Source organism: Cebus imitator, unplaced genomic scaffold (assembly GCF_001604975.1).
Source record: "Cebus imitator isolate Cc_AM_T3 unplaced genomic scaffold, Cebus_imitator-1.0 Scaffold66, whole genome shotgun sequence".
In the NCBI taxonomy this organism is placed as follows: Eukaryota; Metazoa; Chordata; class Mammalia; order Primates; family Cebidae; genus Cebus; species Cebus imitator.
The window spans coordinates 3,674,325-3,701,329 of NW_016107381.1; the positions used below are offsets into that span (position 1 = coordinate 3,674,325).

At 41.3% G+C, this 27,005-nt stretch overlaps 1 protein-coding gene across 1 annotated transcript in view; it reads left to right on the forward strand.

Annotated features, from left to right (window-relative positions):
- The window catches only part of SLC1A2 (solute carrier family 1 member 2), a 67,283-nt gene that overhangs the window by 2,635 nt on the left and 37,643 nt on the right, over window positions 1-27,005 (forward strand). Inside the window, exons 3-6 of the mRNA XM_037739275.1 lie at window positions 1,992-2,242; window positions 8,060-8,228; window positions 12,626-12,752; window positions 21,763-21,996. Coding sequence (XP_037595203.1) covers window positions 1,992-2,242; window positions 8,060-8,228; window positions 12,626-12,752; window positions 21,763-21,996 — 781 coding nt within the window. The remainder of the gene's footprint in view (window positions 1-1,991; window positions 2,243-8,059; window positions 8,229-12,625; window positions 12,753-21,762; window positions 21,997-27,005) is intronic.

Here is a 27,005-nt window from a genome sequence, read left to right on the forward strand (position 1 = left end):
AAAAAAAAAAAAAAAAGATAAAAAGGAAACACAGCCATACATTACAAGTGATGATACCTCTAGTGATTTATTTTTTAATGTCTACTTTTCTCACTTTTCTAAATTTTGTTCAGATACTAATAAAAGCAATAAATGGAAAAGGAAACTGTCTACTATTTAATTGGGAATAGAGGGAGGTTGACATTAAAAGAAAAGGAAATGCCAGGTATGAAAGCCCTCTGAGTCTTTCAAAACAAAGGTACTTCTAAAATGTGACATCATGTTCACTTATTTTTGGCTAAAAGAATTAATTTCTTTATTTGAAAGAATTTGTTTCTCCTCTATGGGCTTATACTAGTAGCTTGCTCCCTACCAAATAATATTGCTCAAACAGGGTATAAATTGGTGCCCTTTGGAGACTAAGCTCTGAGTTAAGGGCAGGAAGATGAGGTCCATATTTGGGTACCAACCAGCTAAGTAATCTGGAGAAGTTGCCCCCCTGGACTGGTCACCTCATGAAAGAAGTGAGTGAGGCTCTGGTTACTTCAGGAGATTCAGGGGCTAAGCTGGGTTGTTCGTCACTGGTCAACTGGCCTCAGCTGGTTGACCAGTGAGTGACTCCAGTGCCCGAAATGCTGGGACTCAGGATCAGGCACTTAGGGGCTAAGCGAGATCTTATCATTCAGAGCTAGATTGAGTGAAAGGATGCATTTCCATGAATACTCCTCCCTAAAACAGAGAAAATGTTCTCCATGCCTGTTAACAGGTCATACATTAGCCAACTTGGTGGGAAAACCTAGCTCCCATCGGCTAGAATTAGACTTTAGGTTGTAAAAAGAAGTAGGTCATAAATAGGTCAGCTTAATTTAGAGCAGCTCACATCACTAACTTCCTCCCCCATAGCAAAAAGGACTGACCACCAGAAAGGGGTTCAATCTCTCTTTCTGGTAAAAGCAGGAACTGAAACCAGGAAGTGGAGACGTTGAAGAAACAACTGGAAAAAATACCCAAGGGAGCTGGAGTTTTTGTGACTTGCTTGGAATTTTCTCTAACCTCCCTAGGTATAGATGAAGTACCCACCATTGGCAGGGTGCTTCACAGGGTGTTCTCTGATCCCTGCATGAGGCTGGGAAATGTGGATCTTCACTGTTCACCTCGGAGAAATGAGAGGGCTGGGTGAAATCATTATTCTCAGACTCTCCATGTCAGTTATCACTAATATATTCAAAAGACGTTTTGAGAGTGGCACAGAGTTACCAGTTTTTTAGTTTTCCAAGTGAAGACATTAAAACATAAATAAATAAACGAGTTAAAAACTAGCATGTACAAGCACCATTGCTTCATAAAAGAAAGGAGATGTTAAGACAAAAAAAAAAAAAGTGGAAAGAACATACTCTCAAAATTAAAAATGGGATGCCTTCAACTTTATTTTAACTCATTATTTCAGACTGACTAAAGCAGTTGTCACAGACCATTTGTAAACTCTAAACAGGAGGATCTCCAACTCTCCCAGTTCTGTAAAATCTTGAAAATCTCCCTGGATAATAGAATGATAAACTGTGGGACTGAGCAAATATTCAGTACAGTTGGCTCTCTATATCTGTGAGTCCCTCATCTGCAGATTGAAAATATTTGAGAAAAAATACTAATTAAAAAAATACAAAATAATAAAAGTTTAAAAATATAGCATAACAACTATGTACATAGCATTTACATTGTATTAGGTATTGTAAACAATCTAGAGGTGGTTTAAAGTGGACAGGAGAATGTACATAGGTTATATACAAATATTAGACCATTTTATGTAAGGGACTTGAAACCCTCAGATTTTGGTATCTGTTGGGAGTCCTAGAACCTGTCTCCTCATGGATATGGAGGGAAGACTACAGTAGGACATTTAATCAGCCATTAACACATTTGAGTAATATGGGGCCAACGTCATAGAAATGTAGACACGGGTCATTAACACAAGTGTAATAGAATTAATCCTTCTGCATTTCTTTTCAATCCAGGGTTGTCAGGCCTGGACGCTAAGGCTAGTGGCCGCCTGGGCACGAGAGCCATGGTGTATTACATGTCCACAACCATCGTCGCCGCAGTGCTGGGGGTCATTCTGGTCTTGGCTATCCATCCAGGGAATCCCAAGCTCAAGAAGCAGCTGGGACCTGGGAAGAAGAACGATGAGGTGTCCAGCCTGGATGCCTTCCTGGACCTCATTCGCAATCTCTTCCCTGAAAACCTTGTCCAAGCCTGCTTTCAACAGGTAACCCAGGGTTCAGATGTTCTGTCTTCTGCAGTCCTCTAAGTTAGCAAGGCAATAACTTAGAGTCTATGTTAACAGACCAACTCTGGGTAGAAATTTTCTTAATATGTAATTATCTCTGTCTAGGCCCAGGGATTCTATGAGGTTGTTTAGAGCAGGATGTTGGGATTGGAGTCTCCCGGTTTTAATTTTTTTAAACCTCCCCTTTTTTCCAGCTCACTTAGTATCTTTTTGATCTGGGATTGTCATCCCTTTTTTCTTCTCTCTCTCCTTATATCTATCTCTTCCTTTCCTTTTTGTGCGCGAGGCTGGGAAATGCGTCTTTGAGTCATCCATGGGCATATTTTTATCAGCCTTGCCCACAACCTTCTAGAGTACACAGTGGATCTCAAACTTGGCAGTAAATCTAAACCACCAATGGCACTTTTTAAGAAATACAAATACAGAATTTGTATTTCTTAAAAATACAAATATCGTGGAGATTCTGCACAATCAGAATCCCTAAGAGATGAATCTGAAACTTGGGTATTTTTTAAATTGTGGAAGTAATACATGCAGATTGTGAAAAATTTAGAGTTTAGAAGCACATAAAGTAAAAGTTAGAAGCTTCTTCTTCCCCTTCTCTAGAACTACTTATGTTGGAAATTTTGTTTCCTCCCTTATATTTTTCTCTTGCCACATATGCAAGTGTGCATAATCTTTAAAACAATTTAACCCAGGTCAGGTGTGGTGACTCACACCCATAATCCCAGGACTTTGGGAGACCGAGGTGGATGGATGACTTGAGGTTAGGAGTTCAAAACCAGCCTGGCCAACTGGTGAAACCCAATCTCTACTAAACATACAAAAATTAGCCAGGTGTGGTGGTGGGTGCCTGTAATCCCAGCTACTTCGGAGGCTGAGGCAAAGTTGAGCCCAGGAGGGCTTGAGCCCAAGAGGCAGAGGTTGCAGTGAGCAGAGCCACTGCACTCCAGCCTGGAAGACAGAGTGAAATGCCATCAAAAAAAAAAAAAGAAAAAAAAAATTCAACCCAATGGTACTCCATTATTCATACAACATTGCATCTCACTTTTTCACTTGAGTATTTTAAAGTCATCTCTTTCTTTTTTTCATGATTGCATAATATTTTTAAAGGATAAATACCTGGAAGAAGTGAAAATGCCCTGACAAGGAGTTTTATATTTTGAGTCTGCTGGCTGTTGCAAAATGGCACTACAAAAAAATGCAGCAGTGGGTACAGATTCTTAGCAATGTACACTCCTGCTTGTTGCATACATGCCTATACATTCTTTTAAACTTGTGATTTTTTTAAAACAGGTGATTCTGCTGAGTGGAACCACTGAGTTAGCTGAGTAGGCCCCACCTACTACCCTGTTTTCTAGACCCAAGGCCAGCTTAGGCTAGAACACACCCCAGGCACCCCAGTTCCCATTACCCCAAGTAGGAACTAAGCTAGAACCAAGCAGTCTCCTTCAGCCATTTCCAAGCACAGAAGAATAAGCTTAGAAAATAGGTAGCTTAGAAGAAAAGAATGTATTCCTAATTGTCTCCCAATGCAGTCATTAACCATCGCTGAGCCCAGATTACACTGCGTTGGGATATGTTCCCTGGTTTCAGATGCCATTTTAGTGGCAACATGTAGCATGGACCTATGTTAAAGGAAACCATTAGAGGCCAGGGAAGTTGGATGCAGAAATAAACAGAAATAAGCTGGAGAAGAAGGTGCTTACTGGGCTCCATCTATATGGCATGTTTGCCCTTCAGCCAGCCTGCTCAAAAAGATGAATCGACTTGCTTTGGAGTGAGAGACACAGTTGAATGCTGTCTATTCTTAACATTTTGGAAAGAGTGTTCTGGGATAGCAGCTGCAGGAGACTGAGCTAGGAGTAGACTTGGGGAAATGGGAGTATAGGAAGGGTTAGGAAGGACAGATTTGGACTCAGTTCTGTGCCTAGTCATGGCCATGCTCTGTGCAAGAAGGAAGGCAGAACCAAGAAGCAGGCAGGCTCTTGGAGCCATTGCTCTGGTCTTGGAGTGAGCTTTTGCGGAGCTGGCCATGCTCACACTCGGTGAGCACTGTGGTGGATGGGCAGTCTTTGCATGCAGCTGCCCATGACAAGGGATGCTGTCTGCCACTCTGGCATAGAGACTTGGGCCATTCCCTGCCCCACCGTGGCCCTGACCCCAACTTTCCATTGCCAAAATTCATCTGAGGACTGAGACTTGGTCCCCCAGGAGGCTCAGGATCAACTTGGGTTGGGACAATCTGAGGAAGAATGGTATAGAATCTACCTCAGGGAGAGGATGGGTACAGATTCCTTAAGCCTGGGAGGAAGGCACTGAAGAGGACTTGAGGACAGGAAACTCTTATAAAGGGACATGGCATTTCCAGAGAGAAAGGGTGCACAAGAGGCGTCTTCTGTGTCCATGAGTACAGCTGGAAGTGATTTAAAATAACCTCTCTTGAGTGGAGGGAGCTCCCTGACCAGAGCTAGAAACAGAGATGTAAAGAGGAAGATGAGCTGTCCCAGTTTGCCCAAGTCAGGTCCCTGTGTCTTTGTGAGTGGGGAGGCCTCTTGCTTGCTATTTAGGGCTTACTCTGAACCAAAGTGAGATTTCCAAGAGAATAACTGGCTGTAAGATATGGACTGACAACATTAAATCACCATTAAATCAACAATAAAGAACCTGCATGGGTTCTTTTCCTCCAGAAAATTCAGTGATCTCTGTATGTTGATTCGGCCAATACTTATGAGCAGGACGGGCTGCCAGGTTCTCTGCTTTGCATAAGAATGCCGCAGGGGAGGAGTCAGATGAGGACCTACCCCAAGGAGCTCACTTACATTAAAGGGGAGGGAGGTAGACCAAAACAAACAGGTGTGCTCTGAAGGCTAAAGGCAGGATGATAGGCCGGGGGGTCACTAGTGGAGATGGTTGAGCTGAGATGATAGGGGATCAGAATGAGTTAAGCCCACAGAGAGCTGAGGAAAGAGGCTTCTCAGCAGAGGCACAGATGTGCAGAGGCTGAAAAGTACTTAGCATGTTCAGAGAAGAGAAAGGAGGCTGTGTGAGGCTAATGTGGGGGTATAGTAAGTGGAGGAAGATGAACTCAGCTCAGGCAGGGCTTGGTGGGCCAGGGGAAGTTAAGGATATAAACAGAGTTATAGGTAGCCACACTTACCTATATACTGTATGTAGACAAGAAGAAAGGTGAATAGGTCAGTTTATGGCTTTTGCAAGTTTTATAGTGAGAGAGATGTTGGTGACTTGGGGTCAGGGAGAATGGAGTTGGCACCTGCTATGCTTTGGATGTCTGTCTCTTCCAAAATTCATGCTGAAATTTAGTTGCCATTATAACAATACTGGTAAGTGGGCTCTTTGGGGAGGTGATTGGACCATGAGGTCTCTGCTCTCATGGATGGAATTAATGCTGCTATAAAAGGATGAACTTGGCTCCTTTGTGCCTCTCTTTGCCCTTCTACCTTCCTCCATATAACGATACAGCAAGAAGGCTCTTTCCAGATACCGATACCTTCCTTCATTGTGTACTTCCCAGTCTCCAGAATGGTGAAAAAACAAATTTCTATTGATCATAAATTATCCAATCTCAGGTATTTTGTGGTAGCAACATAAAACAGTGGAAAACAGTCCTTACATGGAATTGTACAACCAAACAGTTTCTGTGAAGCAGGAACTCAGGCAGAGAACTAGGCCTGCGTTCAGTGTTCCTATCTCCTCGGCTTCAACTTATGCCATTGGCCTGTGCTATTTGGAATCTGGATTTTTGTAGTCAAACATAATTCATCTCGAGTCTTGCTTTAGCAACTAACTAGCAAGCTGCCCTTGAGTCGAGCGGCTACTATTGACACAAGACTTAATAGATGTAAAACAGGTAGCAGCTGGCCTCCTGCCTGATCCTGACAGCCACCATTCATTTAGATGCATGAATAGTTCTCTTTTTAAACCAAACTTCGACATCTTTAGCATCCTTAGGGTAAGTCGACAGTTGGCTTTGGTCCCCTTTTCTTTCCTGGGAGCATGGCTCTGTTCATGGAAGCTTCTCTTCTGATACTTCCTGCATTCGCCCTTCACACCAATGTTGCCCAGACGGAGGGGCCGGTGGGCTGCCTGTTTTCCCCTCAAACAGCTGGCCCTAGGCTTCCTCTCTCCCTACACAAGCACATGTGGCCAGGCTAGAACAGAGAGCACCCTGGCTTACCTCAGAGAACACTGACCTCCCCTGCCTTCTATTTCAGATAACTGGTCAGTTCAGCATTGCTTTCTATGGGGCCCAGCTACACTAGGATTCATTCCTTACAGCTTAACATACAGCACAAACTGTGGAAATAACTCAGTGGAGGTGAGGCCATCTGAGTTGAAGTCCCAGTTCTGCCCATAATTCCATGACGTCCAAGTTACTTGACTTCCCCATACATCTTCTTCCCTATCTATTCAGGGTTCAGCCATCTGTTACCTACTACATGCTGGCACTGACATTCTAGGATTCTGCATTGAGTTCTATTTTAATGCCCCTGGAGGTGGTGTTTTTTGGGCTCAGATGTGGATTTTTATAGCACTCTGCATGTAGGGTGCCTGGCACCTTTAAAAATAGGACCACTGCCATGGATGTCGAGGAATAACGGGAGAGGTTCCTTGTGAGTCATCTGACAGAGATGCTTGAGGAACATTGAGCAAGGCTTGGCATCACTGCCCAGAAGAAGCAGCTGTCTTTCCACCTTGAATTTGGATCTGAAATATGAGCAAATTCTCCTGCCATGGTAGCTGCTGGCAGCTGGCACTCTTGGTGCCCAGATGGAGATTTCCAGCAGAGCCTAGCTCTAGAAGGAGCCCAAACTGAGGCGGTCTGTGATGCCCCTGTCCAATGGGGACCAAGTAGGGGGGTGGGGGGGAAACAGGTAGATTGTGAGTTGCTCATCTGACCCCTGCCAAGGCTTCCTATTCTGAACCAGACCCAAATCCCATCACAACTGGAAGGACCATCACAACTGGGAACACCGTCTAACTGGGTCTCACAATTGTGAAGAGCATCCAAGTTAGACATTTGATACTGTTTCTGAGCTACAATCACAGGAGTGAAAGAAGACATTTATCGCCCAAGTTTAAGCTTGTGTCTTATTATTGACCACACTACTTAGAGTACACTTGCAAATTATTTTCATAAATTCTATATTTATGAAATCGTGTCATTTGCAGCAATATGGATAGGACTGGAGGTCGTTAGTGAAATAAGGCATGAAAAGACAAATATTACATTTCTCATTTTTATGTGGGAGCTAAAATATTTGAACACATGGAAAAATAGGGGAAAACTAGATAACAGAGGCTAGGAAGGAAAAGTGACGGGAAGGGGAAAGGATGAAGAGAAGTAACTTAAAGGGTGTAAACATGCAGAAGGATAGAAGGAATTCATTCAGTGTTTGAGAGCAGAGTTGGATGACTATACTTAAAAAATGTATTGTACTCAGATGGTAGACACCTTAAATGCTCTGATTTGATCATCACACATTGTATACATGTAAAAAATTTCTCATGCACCCCATAAATTTGCACAAATGAAAAATTTTGTAATGATCTGTGATTAGGACAATTGTGTCTCACTGTGTATAATAAAACACCCCTTTGCTAAATATAGATATATAAAATATTCTCCAGTTTTCATAACCTTGCTTTGGCATTTCTTAATTATTGTTAACATATTGGGTATCTTAAAATATATAAGTAGCCAGGCTTTTTTTTTTTTTTTTAACTTCTAGGCCAAACCTCAGCTTTATACCTTTTTTTCCCTCACTCTATTAGATTCAGACAGTGACGAAGAAAGTCCTGGTTGCACCACCGCCAGACGAGGAGGCCAATGCAACCAGCGCTGTTGTCTCTCTGCTGAACGAGACTGTGCCGGAGGTGCCGGAGGAGACTAAGATGATTATTAAGAAGGGCCTGGAGTTCAAGGACGGGATGAATGTCTTAGGTACGCAAGCTGGTGGTCCGGGATTCTGCTTCCCTGGCAATGGCTGGGCTCTCCTGCACTCCCTTCTCAGAAAACTGATGATTCAGTTGTCCTCTAGGAGGAGCAGGAGGCTCTCTCTGGGGAGCAATTTGAGGGTTGCTGTGACTGAGAGCTGAACCATTTAAGGAAGAGGGAGAAGGGCAGAGGAGACCTTCAGGGGACAGGGCAATATGGATGTGGGGAAAAGGAGGGAGCTCACCGCCACTGGGCACATTCCCTGACTCTCTGAATGGTGTTAGAAAGTCACTTTCTCTGACTGTCTGTGTATTAAGTGACACATCCATTGCTTTCATTTCTTAAGCATGTTTTAAAAGCTGCTCCAATGTACTGGTGCTGTGCTAGGTACTGAGGCTGGACCACCCAGCTCTCATAGTCTGCCAGCAAAGCAATGCTACCAGGACTGTAAAGTGTTGGAGTAGGTACCAAAGGAGCTTTACAGATTATCTTGTTTTACTCTCTGGGATCCCAGTGAGACCTTTCTTCTAGCCCACTGCCCTCTTAGCATGCCATCCTAGGGGTTTTTCGGCTCTGCATTTGGTCAGACCTGGGTTTGGATCCAGTATGGACACTTACCAATGATCTGACCCTGGGCAAATTGCTCCATTTCTCTGAGCCTCATTTGTAAAATGGAAATGGGATTGGTATCTATTTTGTAGATTACTGTGAGGATGAAATGTGATTGTGCATATAGGGCACAGTAGCACATGCCATGTGCTGTATCCCTGTGGGCTCTGATCATTATTCAAAGTGGGTAGAAAGCTGAGGAGTTCAACAAGAAAATATCTTCATGAGGGACAGAGGTTTCTCACCCTGTGAGCGGCTCTAATCTGCCCAGTTTGCTCCCCTCCCACTCAGTGGGTTCACTTCCTTCCATAACCTCCACCCACCATTAGAATGGTGTCCCCTAGACAGGAAATAGGGGCATTTGGCCAAAACCTGGGAGAAATGGTAAATCTGAATGGATGAAGTATTTTTATTTATCCAAGCCCAGCTTTTAAATGTTTGGATGACAGCTGTTTAGAGATGAATGAGTTCAGTAGTCCTTTCACGTTGTCATCTAAAAGATCACATGACCTTATCATCTTAGTTTGGTTGTCAAATAAAATACAGAATGCCCAGTTAAATTTGAATTTTGGTTAAAAATCAAATAGTTTTTTAGTATATGTCCCAAATATCACATGGGATATAATAATACTAAAAAAAAAAAAAAGTATTCATTGCTTACCTGAAATGCAAAAAGTAATTGAGTGTCTTGTTTGTTTGTTTTGTTCCAAATTCGGTAAGCCTACTCCTTAGCCATCCAGAATGGTAGAGAGAAAGAGGAAAGAGAGGGAAAAGAATTGCACAGTCACTGAGAAGCAGAAGTGGATCTTTTTTGTTTGGCATGGCAAGAAGCAGGTTGGGTGAGCGAGAGTGAGGAACGAGATGAGCTGACTAGGTTGCCAGGTGATGGAAGATCAATAAACATTGTTTAACAACCAGTGGGAGATGCGAGGTGGAAGGAGGAAGGAGAAAGAAGGAGAGTACTTCTTGGGAGGTTTTGCAAATATCCCCAGCACCCGCAACTAAGTAGCTCTTCTCCACCACTGCCCAGATATCTATGACCCTTTTAGGGCCTTCCTAACTCCCCCATGGTCCTTTCTGGTGGGTCATAACTTAAGGCACCCAATCCCCTTTTGTGAAAGTGTTCCTCAGTCTTCCCCATACTCTGGAGGAGCTTGAGGCCATGAACAATGGGGCCAGAGCTTCAGAGTGAATCATTCAAAGACTTTCCTGGTTGTTTCCAAAGTCTTGGTGGATTCTGGGAAGTCACAGGACCTTTGGCTCTACTGGGGAGTTTCAACACAACTCACTACTCTGTAACCTCAGTGGCCAAGTCTAAGAGGGCTTTGTTCAAATGGAACACCCCCATACCAGTGAGTTCTTTCAATTAGGCAATGTTTACAGAGAAAAATTACAAGCTGAATACGGTTTCCATCCAAGTACAGATCAAGGCTTTGGAAAGCCAAGGGAAGTTAGATTGTTGAGAAACTTCCCATTTACAAATCATGGCTGAAATAAGGTTATTTCCATGGTCTTCTGAGGGTGGAGATAATGGCTTTTTTATTTGTTTGTTTTGCTGTCTTTCTGTTTTTTGGCTTTGGAAAGTCCCGAGGATTAAGCACTTGTGAAGATACAACCCCAGCTCTGGCCTCTCACTTCGTTAAGGACCCATTTCTCTCCTTAAAAAAAACTCCAGAAACAATTCTGTGCTCCATCCTTCTCCCAATTGCTTAAATCAATTCCAACTGCTCCTTTAAAAATCTATCCCTCATAGATATGGCCAGTTTCTGCTGACACTGAGTGGAATTATTTTTTCCTCCAGTTCTTTGGGACCTTGACACCTTGGGCATTTTCTCTTAATTTCAAATGAAATTAACCGGGTAATGTGAGCTATTCTCACCCAGAATATTCAGATTGATTCTTTCTCACAACCCACCGAGCAGAATTCTCTCCATGGGCTTGAGAAAGGGGCTTGGGAATGGCCTGAAATTGATTTGTATATTACTGTAGAACTAGTTCCCTCTGTCCTGGATCTAATCTTCCCTAAGCCTTTGTCTTTCCAGGCCAGTAACTCACTTGTGAAGTCACTTGTCAAGCTTTCTGGCTGAGAGCAAAAAGAGGACATACTAAATGTGAAGTATTGGCAACCCCAAGTGCAAGGGCCGGATTCTTTTTGCTAAAGATAGAAAGGATCCATCAAAGGGTAGTTAGACAACCTGGGTTGATATGTGCTTGGTGTAAAGGGCGTTAGATGACTAGGGAAAGAGTGAAGTCAAAGGTTCAGAGAGAAGGAATTTCCTTCTAAGAGAAACAAATTGTAATGCTATACTTTACTAGGTACAGGTTAAGACTTCAGGCATAACAGGACACCATTGGAAACTGGATGTAATAGGGAAGGACTGGAAATTAGGACTGCCAAATTGAGCAGGTTAGGTGTGGGGAAAGGAGGAAAGAGAAGATGGCTTATACTTCAAAGTAAGAGAACAAGTCAGGTGGGCAAGCAAAGTCCTGTAGCCAAGGGCATAGCAACATTGATTTAGAGAACATGTAAGTAGTCAGAATTAAGACCTCAAGACTGGTAATACTAGATCAGGTGTCAGAGGTCAGGGAGCACATGGGGATTAGCAATTAGAAATCCAGACAGCCCACAGGCAGTCCTGGAAACACCTGTAAGCCGCACAGTATGCCCCAGTCCCTGGATGCATTGGGGTGAGACTCCAGGCCTGAGCATGAGATACCGAGGAAGAGAGTGGAAGGGACAAACAGGAGTGGTAGGAGGAGCAAAGCCAGGCCTATTCTTGGAGGAACTAAACTGTACAGCAGACTCCCAGGACCTCAGGTGCAGGAGATGAGGTAAAGCCAACACAGAAGTAAGACTCATGGTTGGATATTGGAGTTGGTCCAAGACCTAGTGCAATGTGAAGCTGACATGAAGAGAGTAGAGCTGAAGCTCCTTATATCCTTCCTGGGGTTAGGATTGACCCTGGAGGCTGATGTGAGGCTGAACTTAGATACAAGTCAAGAATGTCAAGTGAAGGAAGAAGAGAGTCGGGGGACTAGGAACTTGCAAAATCTGGCAGTGAATATATATTCTGCCTTTATAATCCTGAAAAAATAACTAAAATAAAAAGAAAGCATTCTAATCATTTCAGTCTTGAAAACAATTATGACAAATTCATAAATAACAGGTTACATTTTTAAAAACTGTAAACATTGGAGTTTTGGATTTCTTATTGCTTTCCATTTGATTTTTTCTCCCTGTCATTTTATGTGTGTGGTAATAAAAAATAATTTTACATTTAGGATTTTGTAAGAGTGGAACACACCAGCCATGTATTGATTTGGGATAACACCAAAACAAGCTAGATGTAACTCTAGCAAATACTTTATTGGCTAATTGGCCTCTGCTATTTCCATATTGGCTCCAAAGTTTGCATGATAATCCCCAAGTCCCAATAAGCTTTTTCTTGTTAATCTGTATAATAATGGAATCTGCTTACACATGATAGCATAAGCGAGAGGAGAGAGAAGAGAATACCTTTTAGTTTGGAATGAAAATGAATTCATTTTCTTCAAGGACCTAACACTGCTTACAGTTTAACCTGCTCATGTAGAAAATGTTCAAGAAATCCATAATTATCCAGAGGAAAGTTACATTCAGTATGAAATATAATGCTTTTTAAAAAAATGTCTAATTCATAGGGTAACCAGCAGTGAGAACATGGCTCTATATATTGGGGAATGGTAAAGAATGAGGGAGAAAAAAATATATTCTTTGTAATTTGTCCTTCTGTGTAATGTGATTCACCCAACAGGTCTGATAGGGTTTTTCATTGCTTTTGGCATTGCTATGGGGAAGATGGGAGATCAGGCCAAGCTGATGGTGGAATTCTTCAACATTTTGAATGAGATTGTGATGAAGTTAGTGATCATGATCATGTGGTAAGTGGCCTTGTTCTTACTTCTTAGCAGTGGGATGAGAAAGCCTTGGGGGTCCCCAGAGGATACTGGAGCTCACCCTGCAGCAAAACCTTGGCGTGGGCTAATCAAATGTCTTCCCAGAAAGGCCTTGAGAAAGGGTTGAAAATACCTTTTTTGGAGCTTCCCTTAGAACAAGAGTAGGCAAATTATGCTCCTTGGGCCAAATCTAACCTACTGTCTCTGTTGTATAGCCAGCAAGTTGAGAGCGGGTTGTATATTGTTATGTAACTGTCTTAGGGCTGCTATAACAAAGTACTAAAGACTGGGTGGTTTAGAAACAACAGAAATTTCTTTCTTATGGTTCTGGAGGCTGGAAGTCCAAGATCAGGATGCCAGTATGGTTGGGCCTGATAAGGGCTCTTTTTCAGGTTGCAGCCCAACTTCTTATTGTATCCTCAATTAGAAAGATATTTATTTTTTTGTTTGAATTTTATTATAATTTTTTTGAGACAGGGCCTTACTCTGTCACCCAGACTGGAGTGCTGTGGTATGATCATGGCTCACCACAGCCTCAACCTCCCTCATTGCAGCATAAGTGATCCTTCCATCTCAGTGCCTCAAGTAGCTGGAACTGCTACATAGCACACTACTATGCCCAGCTAATTAATTTTTTTTTTTTTTTTGGTAAAGACGAGGATTTTACTATATTACTCAGGCTGATCTCAAACTTCTGGGCTTAGGTGATCTTCCCACCTAGGCCTCCCAAAGTGCTGAGATTACAGACATGAGCCACCTCACTCAGCATGGAAAGAGATTCAGAAAGCTCTCTGGGGTCTCTTTTATACAGGCATTGTCTTAGTCCTTTCCATGTACTATAACAAGATATCTTAAACTGAGTAATTTATCAACAATAGGAGTTTACTTCTCACCCTTCTGGAGGCTGGCAAGTCCAAGAGCAAGACACTAGCAGATTTGGTATCTGTTGAGGGCCTATTCCTGGTAGTTGGCACCTTCATGTGTGTCCTCATGTGGTAGAAGGGGAAAACAGGCTCCCTCAAACATCTGTTATTAAGAGCACTGATTCCATTGAAGAGTGGAATTCCATTCTCATGACCTAATCACCTCCCAGATGGTTTACCTCTTAACACCCCGGCACTGGTGATTAAGTTTCAACATATGGATTTGGGGGACATATGAATTCAACATATGAATTGTCGTTTTTGCCATTACTTTCAATGGCAAAAAACTCACTTACTTTTGTACCAACCTAATAATTAACTTGCCTAAGAATATTATAGCTAGGTAGAGAAAGAGCTGTAATTCATATTGGTATCAAAATTCTTGATGCATAAGCAGGTAGATTTTTTGGTTTGAATTGTAAGCAATATTGTTTCCTCTTTATTTCACATGTGTTTATAGTCAGTGACTCTGAAATCTAGGGGAGCCTAGGAGAGCATGAGCATCTACTCTCTCTCATTATGGAAGCTCTGTCACCTTCAATTACTGGAAACTTCTGGTGTCCAATATCCATCAGACAGAAAGCTTTTTACTTGCCTTTGTTTCACATCCCTAGGATGGTACTGTATGTCTGCCTAGAAAAAAAGTAAAACCACTCTTAGACCAAGTCACACTCGTGTTCTCTTTTCCACAGGAATTCTGGGTTACCGATTCCCCATCTCTGCATGTTACAGGATTACCCACCTTCTTTACCAAACCTCTGCTGATCCTTTTCCACTTTTCTGTAGGTGCCTTTCATGGAAATTCCAACTGCTTTTTCTCTTCTTCCTTTCCTTGTCTCCCACCCCACCTCACAAGGGCAAAAATCTGTTCTTATTTTTTATCTCCACAAACCAAACATGGTGATGTGCCTGTAGTCAATTGTTACTAAAACATTAGGAATGAGTGGGTTAGCTGAAAGCTCCAAGATTTCAGATCAAGAAGATGTTCCTCACTATTTCATGAATGATATTTAACAGGCCTGGCTTGTTCAGATCATTGTTTTATGGTGCTTTTAAAACACAGAAAGGTAGCTAGTAAAATAACATGTTCTCTTTTATGACTGTACTGATTCTTCAGCTTCCCAGGCAATGCTAGATTTCTGAATATTTCTTTTGTATGAAGAGTTGGTAATATGGTAGTATAGTAAAACGTATTTTAAGTTCTTCAGATTCATCTGAGTCTGTTGAGAGTTTAGTACGTGACAATACACAATGCAGAGTAAGTATCTTGCTTAAACATTAGGATCTTCCATTGTTTCCTAGAATTTCTAGCAGGTTATGCATCCTTACTCCAAATATGCAGCAGATATTTCTGTAATATGATGCCAGTAACATGGGCAATGTGTGTCCTTCCTACATCCATACCAATGTGATTTTCACTAAATCCTTGCAGGAAAGGGAATCTTATAGGACATCAGATGAGTCAGTGAGATTAAGTGTAGCCTCCCTTCTACCCAGGGATGGAGGGTAGTGGTATGAATTAAGAAGCTTCCCAGTCATTGAAACCAGAACTCCTAAATACTTATTATCATCTTGGGAGGTAAAAAGTGGTTGTGAGGCAGGAATAAGACCTTAGAATGATTTCTGACAGCTGTTTGGTTACCTCATCTAGGCTCATAGTCAGGAGGATGTCACATGACATGAGATGCCGATTGTACACATTTCTTTAATTCTTTCGCCACTTTGTCAGAATCAGCATTTGCTAATGATGTGTATAAGAAGGTTCTGGATAAAATAGTCAACTACTTTTTGACCCCTCAAAGCTTAAAAAAGCAGAATTCTTTTGAATTCTTTTCAATGTAGCAGTTACAATAATAATTATAGCAAAATATAAGATTATAATAATTATATAATGTAATTATAGTATGATACATATTAATATATATGTATATATATAATATAATATGCATATATATTAATATATAATATGTATGTATATTAATATATATATATTATATATCACAATATATTGTGATATATAATTATAAATTAAAATTATTTATTAACTTCTTGCTATATGTTCAGTACTATTTCAGTTACAATACATGTACTAACCCATTTATTATTGAGAAAATTATTATTAAATAACTTAAATGTACCAAATTCCTGCTAAATACTTAATATTATTCCAATTATTTCACATACATTAGCTCATCTATTCTTCACAATAGTACCGAACAAAAATAGGTGCTTTTGTTAACCCATTTACCAAATGAGAAAACTAAGCACAGAGGGTTACTTGTCCAATGTTACAGAACTGTACAGAAGTGATACCTACATCAATTTTTTTTTTTACTTCAGACTAGATTGAATCCAGGATCCTCCTATTGCAAGCTGTGTGACGTTAGGCAAGTTAGGCACACTCTAAACCTCAAGATTCTGATCTGTAAAATGGGATGATTATAGAATACATGGCATAGGTTGCTATGAGAATTAAAACTTTGACCAGGGCTGGATGCAGTGGCTCACACCTGCAATCCCAGCACTTTGGGAGGCCAAGGCGGGAGGATCACGATATCAGGAGTTCAAGACCAGCCTGACCAACATGGTGAAACCCCAGCTCTACTAAGAATACAAATATTAGCTGAGCATGGTGGCAGACACCTGTAATCCCAGCTACTCAAGAGGCTGAGGCAGGAGTCTCGCTTGAACCTGGAAGATGGAGGTTGCAGTGAGCCGAGATGGCGCCACTGCATTCCAGCTGGGGAAAGAGTGAGACTCCTTCTCAAAAAAAAGAAAAAAAAAAAGACTGACCAACAGTCATGAAGTATCTTCTTTGTGCTGGAAACTAAGCACTTTACATGGATTAGTATTATAGTAACAGCTGTTTGCTGTTACTTGATTATCATCAGTTTCAATCCATATCCTTTGCATCTCTGTGTTCATGAATTCTTTCAGAAGCCTGAAAACCCCTTAATTTTTGTATGATTTTCATATCCTCATTTTCTTATGAAGTTATTTAATTTTTTTTTCAAAATTTGAAAAACTTAAACAGAAAGTAAAATGTTTCATAATCTTACCCCTATAAAAACATAAAGTAAGAAGTAAAATCTCTGCCTACTCTTCCAATTTCTTCTTCCAATAAGCCACCATCAATCCACACTGTTAAAGAAAAAAAACTATTAAATGACATTTGTTAAAGCACAGTAGGGCAGATTTTATTCAGGACCATTGCAGTGATCGCAGGGGCTGCAGCAATGGAATTTTGCAGTGGGGGAGAGGGATTGGGCTCACTTGCAAGTACAACATGAGCAAGTGGGAATTTATAGCCATGGAGCAAGGTGGGGGCAGTGCACGGTCTGGAGTAAGAAGGATTCTGGCTAAACCAGACCCACAGGATTCTTGCTGAAGGCCAGAGGGTGACCAGACATCACCTGAAGAACCTGATCAGATATTGAGGGTGATCAGATTTTAAGGGTGGGGCTTCTTGCTAATCGGACTTAGCAGAGTGTTTTGCTAAACTGGATTTTATAAGGTTTAGCAAAGAGCCCAGAAGAAGGTTCAGAAGCCTAACTGAAGTTTAGTCAAACAAAGAATCTTTGTCAATCCATCCATTTTTTTTCATTCAATAAATATTCTATTCTGTGCAGGCAATGATTTTAGGTACTGGTGATATAATGGTGAATAAGACAGAGAAAGGTTCTGGCCCTCATGGAGCTTATATTTCCAGGGAAGGGGGAGAGGGAAAACCAAAAGGGAGCAAGTGGGAGCAAATTGTCTTTGTAGCACTTATTACTATTCAAATAGTAACAAATACCATGAAATAGTGAGCAATAGTGACGAGGGGAGAAGTAATGAGCCACATGGCACTATCTGGGAAGGTGACCTTTAATGAAGACCTGCAGAGTGAACCAAGCAACCTGGTGAAGAACTGAGGGGAGAATGTTCCAGGGAGAAGAAGTGGCAGGGAAAGGCTTTTGAGGATCAGAACAAAGGTCTAGAGAGGCTGGAGTATGGTTGGTAAAAGGGGGCAAAAGGAGGTGAAGCTGGAGAGGTTGGCAGGAGGCAGATGCCCCAGGGTCCTGTAACCCACCTTGATGGGTTGAAATTTCATTTACTTGCAAAAGGAAGTCCCTGGAGGAACAATAAGCCTGGAGGCTGTACAGACTGCTTTTCACTCTTGTCTTGATGAAGCGTTCTAATCCCCAAATGGCAACTTTTGACAAAAATCACTTTTTGGGTAGCTGGAACACCTATCCCTAAATGGATTTGGAAAAATGGAGATTTGTGATACTTTCGGACCATGGACAGCACCTTTCAGCAACTCTGGGAATGTGTGTTTAGCTCTGTTGATAAGCCATTGGAAATGTGTGGGACAGAACCAGAGGGGCTTCACAGCAGGGCTGAGAAAGTCCCTCAGCTTACCTCCACTGCAAATGTCTGTCCCATCATCTGTCCCAGGCCTGAAAACCTCAAATGAATTATTCCAGTCAGTTAAGACCTCAAATATCCTGAAGAAATTGGAGGTAAGGTAAATGGTTTCCAAAAGGTCACCAAGTAATATCTGCATTTCATCAGTGGCAGTCAAGATTTTTGTTTTCTTGGAATACTGGTTTTCAAAAACATCAGAATTACCTGGGGAGCTTGTTTAAATTATAAATGCCCCAAGGCCAGCTCCAGGACATTTTGACTCCATAGGTATGTGGTAAGCCCCAGGAATCACATTGTTAACAGGAAGCTGGGGGTTTCTGACGCAAGGACATGGATTGAACTCTAGGTAGCTTGCCTGCTGTAGATGAGTAGGTATTTGTGGAGTCCTGGGAGGGGGATCTTGGTGGGACCCTTAGGCTGGCAAGGGCTGAGGGACAAAGTGGGTGGAGGTTAGAATGGACACAGTGTAGGAAAAAGATTCCACAGGCCAGTCCTAGATGAATTTGTGGACTTGAAAACAGAGAACAGGACCAGCCTAAGAGCAGCATGGGACCCATTTCCTCTCCCTAGCTGTCTAGCCATTTCCTTCTAATGTGGAAACTGGACCAACAATCACTAGGCATTATTTGGCTTCAGAACTCTCCGCGAAGCCCTCAGCCTCTTTATGTACTTTGGTTTGTGGTTTTGATTGTTGGCTTCATCTCAGAAGCTTTGAGTGGTAGCCTTGGGTGCTGGGCATTTGCCCTTCCTTTTCCATAGAATGCCATTTTCAGTGAGATAATTCATTGAATGGAAACCCAGGAACCTGAAAGCTCCAGTTTCAGAGTGAGGGCCTAAGTTATTTGTTTTAAAAATGGGTGCAGTTGGTCAGCCACACCTGTAATTCCAGCGCTCTGGGAGGCAGAGACCGGAGGATTGCTTGAGGCCAGGAATTTGAGATCAGCCTGAGAAAAATAGTGAGACCCCCATCTCTACAAAAATAAAAATAAACAAAAATTAGCTGAGAGTGGTGGCATACACATGGCCACCATTGTCAGGCTGAGGCAGGAGGATTGCTTGAGCACAGGAGGTCGAGGCTATAGCAAGACGTGATTGCACTACTGAGCTCCAGCCTGGCTAACAGAGCAAGAAAATAAAAATTAAAAATAATAATAAATAAATAAAACAAAAATAGGCATAGGAAAGTAATGACCCTAAAAGACTTCACAGAACAAAGGCTCTTTCCTTCTTCTACTTAATGCTCAGACCAGTCCCAGAGATCAAGGTGTTTGGGTTAGCAAGGGCTTCTGCTTGCCATATTTATAAACCCTAACACTTCACTTTCTGGCCTTTGATTAACACTCTCCACTTACAATAGAAGCTCATGCTTTTCCCAGCTGGCTAAGTGCCCCAGAGGTAAACTGTTACCTCTCTCTAGTCCATCTGTCTGTGGCTCAAATGCATTCTCCAGGAGAAGCTATAGCTAGTCTTTTTTTAGCCAAGAGCCTTGAAAGCATTTTCTCTCCATTCTACAAATTGCTTGTCCCAGGAGAGAAGGAAAATTGAATGGCACACAAAACAGCTTATATTTGTGCTTTTCTGGACATCTTTAAAAGGTTCTTGGTGCTTAGTAAAGAATTGATATCTTGTTTTATGAAGATAAATGCTTTTTGGCTTTATAGGAAGGTGCATTCTGCTTATTTACTGTCCCGGTGAACAAAGGGCTGGTTCCTGAGACTACCTTGATAATTTATGAGATGTGTGACTATGGGCACACCAGCAGAATGTAAACTGGTGAGAGAGCCAAGGGTTTAATGACATGAGCACAGGTTTGTCTCAGACTCCCTAATGTCTAGGGAAGCAGTCTTCAAACTTGGCCAGCCTGCACCCCACAGAAAGGAAACGTAGAAGCTTCAGGCCAGATGCTCATATGGGAAGAGAGCAGCTATGCCAATGTTTAATTTGTGTCAGCTACAAATCAGTTCCTTCAGGATTAGGTTCCTCTTGAGAGAATATTTTGCTATAAAATCATCTTGCAATTGGGATCCCATGAGATGTTCTCAAAAGTATCATTATCTCAGACTTATTAAGCATGAGCGATGAGAGGACATGGGATACATGTGTGAAAACAGAACCTACAAAGAATTCCTTTGTCAGGACTCGGAGAATTAATGGTACTGACAGAGATGCGAGAGGGGTTCTTAGCAGCATACATATATGCATGCTCAAAACTTTAATCCTCGCAACATCTCCATAAGGTTGTAGTTAGCCGCTCTGAGCCTTGACATCCATCTGTGTAAAATGAGAATAAGCCATAGTCACATACTAATAGCTGATAAGTGACGAGATGAGCACCATGTCTTATGTAGTCATCATACATGTGTCTCTCATCTACTCTTCACTTTTTTTCTTTAACGCAGGAAAGTGTTTTCTCCAGGCACAATTGCAAGTCTGTATAGATCTTACAATTACAGCAGCGTTTCCTGACTCCCTGACCCCTGCTGGAAGCCTTATCTGGGGACTTCATTTTCCCCATAGTCTGTCTCTTAAGTATGTTAATTTTTAATAAGGTATCAGCCTTCCCACAAATATTTTTATGTTAGCCAGAAACTGTCACAGGCTGAACAAATTCATGCCCTAACAACACCATTCTGGATAATAAAGGATTTTAGCAAATACGGGAAGAACATATTCGGGTTGAGAGAGAAAATAGTTAGCTTTCCCAAGAGTGAGTAGTTTCCAAACTCTTTATGAAGTAATAATAAGGTAGAACTATAACATCACTTTATATAGGATAAATTAATATATGGTAAATTGCTTATCTACAAAGAGCTGTGATTGCTCACTAAGCGGAAGTGGCTTATCTTGGTTGGGAAAATCCCCCGTTTGGGAGTTTCACAGACCTGAGATTTTTCTCTCATTTCCTGGTTTCCTGGTCTTGGGCTGATTAAGCTTAACTTAACTGAGGTTAAGCTTTTCTTAACCTCAGTTTCTTTATTTGCCTACGAGTTGTGGTAAGAATTAAGTGACGAACTGTGTATGCAGCTCTCACTATAGTGCTTAAAACACAATGAAAGTAGCCGGCATTGTATGGAAAAAATACTTTCAGACTTAGAAGTCATAAAACCACCTTTCTCTAAATGTATATTTTGGCTCAGATGGCTTCCTTGTTTCTCTCTCTGTCTCTCTCTCTCTTACTCTCTCTCTCGTTTTAATATATTCCCTATCTTCCAAGGTAAAAACAATGCAAATTTACAAATTCCAGTTTATGGCTTTCTAAACAGCTCAAAAGTTATACCCAAATTTCTAGGAAAGAACTGAAGAACCCAAATCAAACCAAGATTCCCAGAGACACACCTGGGTCTCTCAGCTTTGAACTCGATGGTAAAGCTAAAAGATGGTCTCTCCTTTATTCCTAGAATTCACCTTAGCAACAGAGTTTGCCTTTGGACTTTTCATCAGAGCAGGTGCCACTGGATTCACAAAACAGATTTTGGTTGAGGAAGTTGATATAAAGTAAAAAATAACATCTATAAAATCTCATGACCCTCTCTCTCAGCAAAGCTCTTTTTTTGTGTGCAGAAAAGCCAAGTGTTTTCTTCAGGGTGAGGTACAGAGGAGGCCCAGGCTCTGAATCCCATAATGATCTCTTCATTGCTGTTTTTCCCTTTTGTGTTTTTCAGGTACTCTCCCCTGGGTATCGCCTGCCTGATCTGTGGGAAGATCATTGCAATCAAGGACTTAGAAGTGGTTGCTAGGCAGCTGGGAATGTACATGGTAACAGTGATCATAGGCCTCATCATCCACGGGGGCATCTTTCTCCCCTTGATTTACTTTGTAGTGACCAGGAAAAACCCCTTCTCCTTTTTTGCTGGCATTTTCCAAGCTTGGATCACTGCTCTGGGCACCGCTTCCAGGTAGAGAACAAAAGAAATCACCTTTCTCTTTATTCACCCTTTTGCCCTCTTTACCACTTCTTGTTTCTTAAAACTCTCCCATCACAAAGTTCAATAAGAGCACTTGGCACACATTACTAAGATCTTTTGGAAAAGGTGAATGCTTTGAATTTTTGGCTCCTTCTAGGAACTTCTGAGCCTTCTGATGAACATTTTTGCTGCTTTGCAACTATATTGGAAATATGATCTCACATTAAATTTTTCAGATAAATGCATGCTATTTGTTTGCATGCCTAATTTACAACTTGTATCATTCATTTAGTTTTAAGTGTTTTCCAAAGGGAGTTTGACAGGATGCTTTTCAATTAATATTTCACCTGTGATTTGGAAAATACTATCACAGAATATTATTCTGAAGATTTTGGCAAATAAATTTTCAGAAGTAGGAGAATAGCTTTTACAAAGTAAATGGTATGTTAGGTGAGATTTTTCTAACAAACAAAATTCAGCCAAGTCTTTGACCTCAATATGAACCTCTAATGGATTATCTTTCCCCGGAGTTAACTTGGCATTGATGAAGAATCAGTTCCCCATATATTACCTAGTTCCAGTGCCTAGAAAGCCAAAGAGGACCCCAGAGATATGCAGAGAAAAATCATTTTTTGGAATATTATCTTGGACTGATTCTAACAAAAACAACCCAGAAAATGAACAAGAAGAAATACGTAAGAAATGGCTTACAACTGGGCCGGGTGCTGTGGCTCATGCCTGTAATCCCAGCACTTTGAGAGGCCGAGGCAGGCAGATCGCTTGAGGTCAGGAGTTTGAGACCAGCCTGGCTAACATGGTGAAACCCCGTCTCTACTAAAAATACAAAAATTAGCTGGGGGCAATGGCAGTTTTCTGCAGTCCCAGATACTCAGGAGTCCGTGGCAAGAGAATAGCTTGAGGCGGAGGTTGCAGTGAGCTGAGGTTTTGCCACAGCACTCCAGGCTGGGCAACAAAGTGAGGCTCCATCAAGAAAGAAAGAAAAGGAAGAAAAGAAGGAAGGGAGGAAGGGAGGGAGAGAGAAGAGGAGAGGAGAGGAGAAGAGAGGAGAGGAGGGAAAAAGAGAGAAAGAGGGAGGAAAGGAAGGAAAGAAGGAAGGAAAGAAGGAAGGAAGGAAGGAAGGAAGGAAGGAAGGAAGGAAGGAAGGCAGGCAGGCAGGAAGGCCTTACAATTGAGAATTTTTAAGACTAGTGTTTTATTTTCAGCTTGCAATCATTGCTTTATTTTTGTACACATGTTCTTGGGTCACAAAACTAAGACTGAATCATAAAACAGGTGGCAGGAAGGGAAGGAAATTCTGAAACCCATAGTTCATCGTCAGGTTCTTGCTGCAGAACCTGTGCCCATGCGCTGCCAGTGAGCTGCCACTCCATGACACAGCAGGGCCTGCTGCTCCACAGCTACTGAACAGACAGTCAGGTTTCCCTTAAGCGACCTAACAGACCAATGATGGTGACCACCTGGAAAGTCAAATTAAATTTGCATCTTGCCAACCAAGGAGGATTCGGCGCTAGTAGAAAATGGGGTTTCAGGCCAAGCTGGAATATATACAATCTTAGAGATCTAGATTCTGCACCCAGTTTCCAAAGATGAGGGAAAATACTTCAAAATTTCCTTCTTTGTTTTATAAATTTCCCATGACTAAGTATCTCCATACAGATCTTCTCCATTTGGAAAAAAAAAAATTCGGTGGGGGGGGAACAACCTGGTTTTTAATTGTATTTTTGTTTTCTGGTTATGAACCTGGTATCTCATACTTTATCTCCTATGAGGCTCGTAATCAAAAAACAAAAATAAAATTAAATTTCTGCAGGCTGATTGTGAAAAAGTTCAGGCAGTTAATACAATTTTGAGGAAGCAAATGAGCTTTGCCGATTATTCTACAACCTGGTGATAACTGGTCATAACCTTTTAATTAGTCATTAGTTATATACCTTTCCAGCTCTTAGTATGTATATATATGTGTGTGTGTGTGTGTGTGTGTGTGTGTGTGTGTGTGTGTGTGTGTGTGTAATTTTATAAACAGCTTTTTTTTTTACTGGTCAACATATCATAAAAGTTATATCCACTGCAATAGACTCTACGACTATTTTTTAAACTACAAAATAATACTCTGTATGTACTGCAGTGCAAACCCCACCCCATCCCAACCTCAGTGATGTTATACATTTAAGGCATGTCTATTAAACAAGGCTGTGACAAACATCCTTACACATACATCTCTGCAAGTTTGTATGATGATCCCCTCAGGATAAGTGGAATTTCGGAGTCAAATGATATGCACATTGACGGTTTTGAAGCACGTTGCCAGGTTGCTATTCAGAAAAATTTATTATTTTATGTTCCCATTAACTGGGGTTTGGGGGTGTGCCCTTCCCCACTTATTTGCCAGCTCTGGATACTACCGGTCACTTAAACGCTTTTCAATCCCATTGGTGAAAAGTAATCTCATGACATATGCATATCTTTACTTCTCTTTCCCTTCCCCTTTCCCCTGCCTTGAGAATTGTTTGTGAACTTGGTCATTTTCCTGTTGGGGTATTTGTCCCTTCCTGATTGATTTTTAAGCTCTCTTTTTGTATAAGAATATTAGCTTATGTGCCACTTGTTGCCAATAATCCTCCTCTTCCCTTGACATTTGTCTTAAAAATTTACTGTGCTTTTTTGCCTCTAGAAGTTTTAAATTTGTACTTAGTCAAGCTGTCAATACTTTTCTTTAGAATTTAGAATTTAGATTTTGCTGAGGAATAGTTTCTACAAGTTAATACAATATGACTTTTTATTTTTTTCCAATATATTTATGGTTTAAATCTTTAAACTATTTCAAAAATATTATTGTTATTTTCTTTTGAATGACTAGACCATTTATTTCAGTAACTTTATAAGACAAGGTGAATCTTAAGGGGATTTGGATGGCCCAAATTTGTATTTAAATCAGAGACAAATGCTCAGATTATCCAACCAAGGCTGCAAATCTGAGACCAATTTCTTCTCCTAACCTTGTATTTCATTTGGAAAAAAAAAAAAATGTGGTTTTAATCTTTAGTTAAAATGTGGCTTTTGCCTGGATGTGGAATTTCTTTTTTTAAAAGGCCGTGTGGCATGAGTCATGTACTGAAAATTAACTCAAGGCTTCTTTGCCGTTGTGGTCACAAAGAAGAAAAAAAAAGTGCAAAACCCAGTGACAGCCCACTAAATATCCTTCCTGCCTCCTCGACCCTTGTATGGAATAAAAATGTTGTGGGTAGTTGACAGGCTTTTCTCAATGGTTCCAGAGGCTGGTGTCAGGGAGGACAGATGGAGGGGTGGCCTGAGACTGACTATCCTCATCCCTCCAACTTCAGTGCAGGCTGTTTAATATGGAAAAAAATAAGCATTTCAAATATCTCACGGTTATTATTAGCAGCATTTGAAGACTGTCACATGTCCATGGAGGCAGAAGCCAAAAAAACAACGTGGAATGTCAGCCCATCCACACAGGAAAGCTTGAAATTAAAATTCTCAAGTCCTAGTTTGATCGGGTGGGTGGGTTTTTTAAGACACAAAGAGATCCTGTCCGGTAGAGAAATAGAAGATATTTTTATGCCTTACCAGTCATTTTCCCCAGTCTACTTAATTGTCCAAAGACCATTTGATGACATTTTGGAAAAATGAATGCAATAATAAATATACATGTATTCCAGCAATCCCAGATGTGTCCTTAGATTTGAGAATTCTTGCAGTTGAGAATCCTGGCCACCAACCATAACTGAGCAGTCCTCTGAGACCAGTCCTGGTGCCCTGGCAACCCTTGGAAAGGGCCCAGGAAAGGGTTGGGTAAGAGGAAGAAAGGGACACTGACCTATCATTGAGACAACAAGCCAGGTCTGGTGGCATCCCCTGCATGCGAATGAGGCCAGACTCCAACTTTGCCCTGGGTTTACAAGATTTTAATTATGAGATGTCCCCCAACAAACATTTCTTCTTCCTACTCAAGACCAAGAAGGAGATATGAGGCAGACCCCTGTCCTGAAATCACAAAGAATGTTCTAGTAAGATAAATCTGGCTCTCCTAAGGTTGCTTTAGGAGCTTGTGGGCCAGTGGTTTGATAAGATGCACATCTGGGCATCCCTAATTTTAGGGCTTCTGATTCATTGGTTCTGGATAGGTCCTGGAATCTTCATTTCATTTAGCTTCCCTGAAGCAGATGGTCTTCTCTGACTCTTTGAGAAACCAAGACTTCTACGGGGATCTATGTCCAGCTTAGTCACTAATTCTGACCAGTAGAAGGAGGGAACTTTGACAAAAGCTGTAAATGCAAGAGAGAAAACACCTCCAAATGTTGCCTGCATTGCAGGTTTTCTAATTCACTTTGCTAAAATTTGAACAGAAAAAAGTCAAGCAGATGGACCATGAAGCACTCCCATGGCAGTTTGAGGGTTCTGCATTGCTTTCTACATAAACTTTGCAGCAAATCCACTCACCCTCCCATGCACTTCTATCCACATGGAAATAATATTCTGGCCTTTATTTTTATTGGTCTCCAATTTTGAAGACATATGAACATGTCAGGAATTCTGGCCTTTGAGGCTGGGTCATGTGGCCATGAATTCACATCCCAGGCCTGGGAGGAGTGGGGAGTGAAGTCACTTTATATTTAATCTTTGATTTGCTATCGAGCACATGCTTTCCCTCCATGCCATTGAAGTGACTGTAGAATTGGATGATAAGCTTATATTGGGGAGTTGGACTATCTGTGAGTTTCCCCAGTGAATTTCTCAAAGCTCAGGTTCATGCTGAAGGGTGCTGGACATGTTTATTGTTGTAAAAATTAGTAAGCCCAGGTTAGGGCAAATTCCAGGGAGTGGATGCAATCCATGTATTCATTTTATTAGAAACAGCATTTCTAGCATGAAATTATGGGTTATTCAAAAATCACTCATCCCATTTTACTGCTGATAGCTGATTCTTTTCTGACATAGGTGGTTTTTGTTTTGGGTGG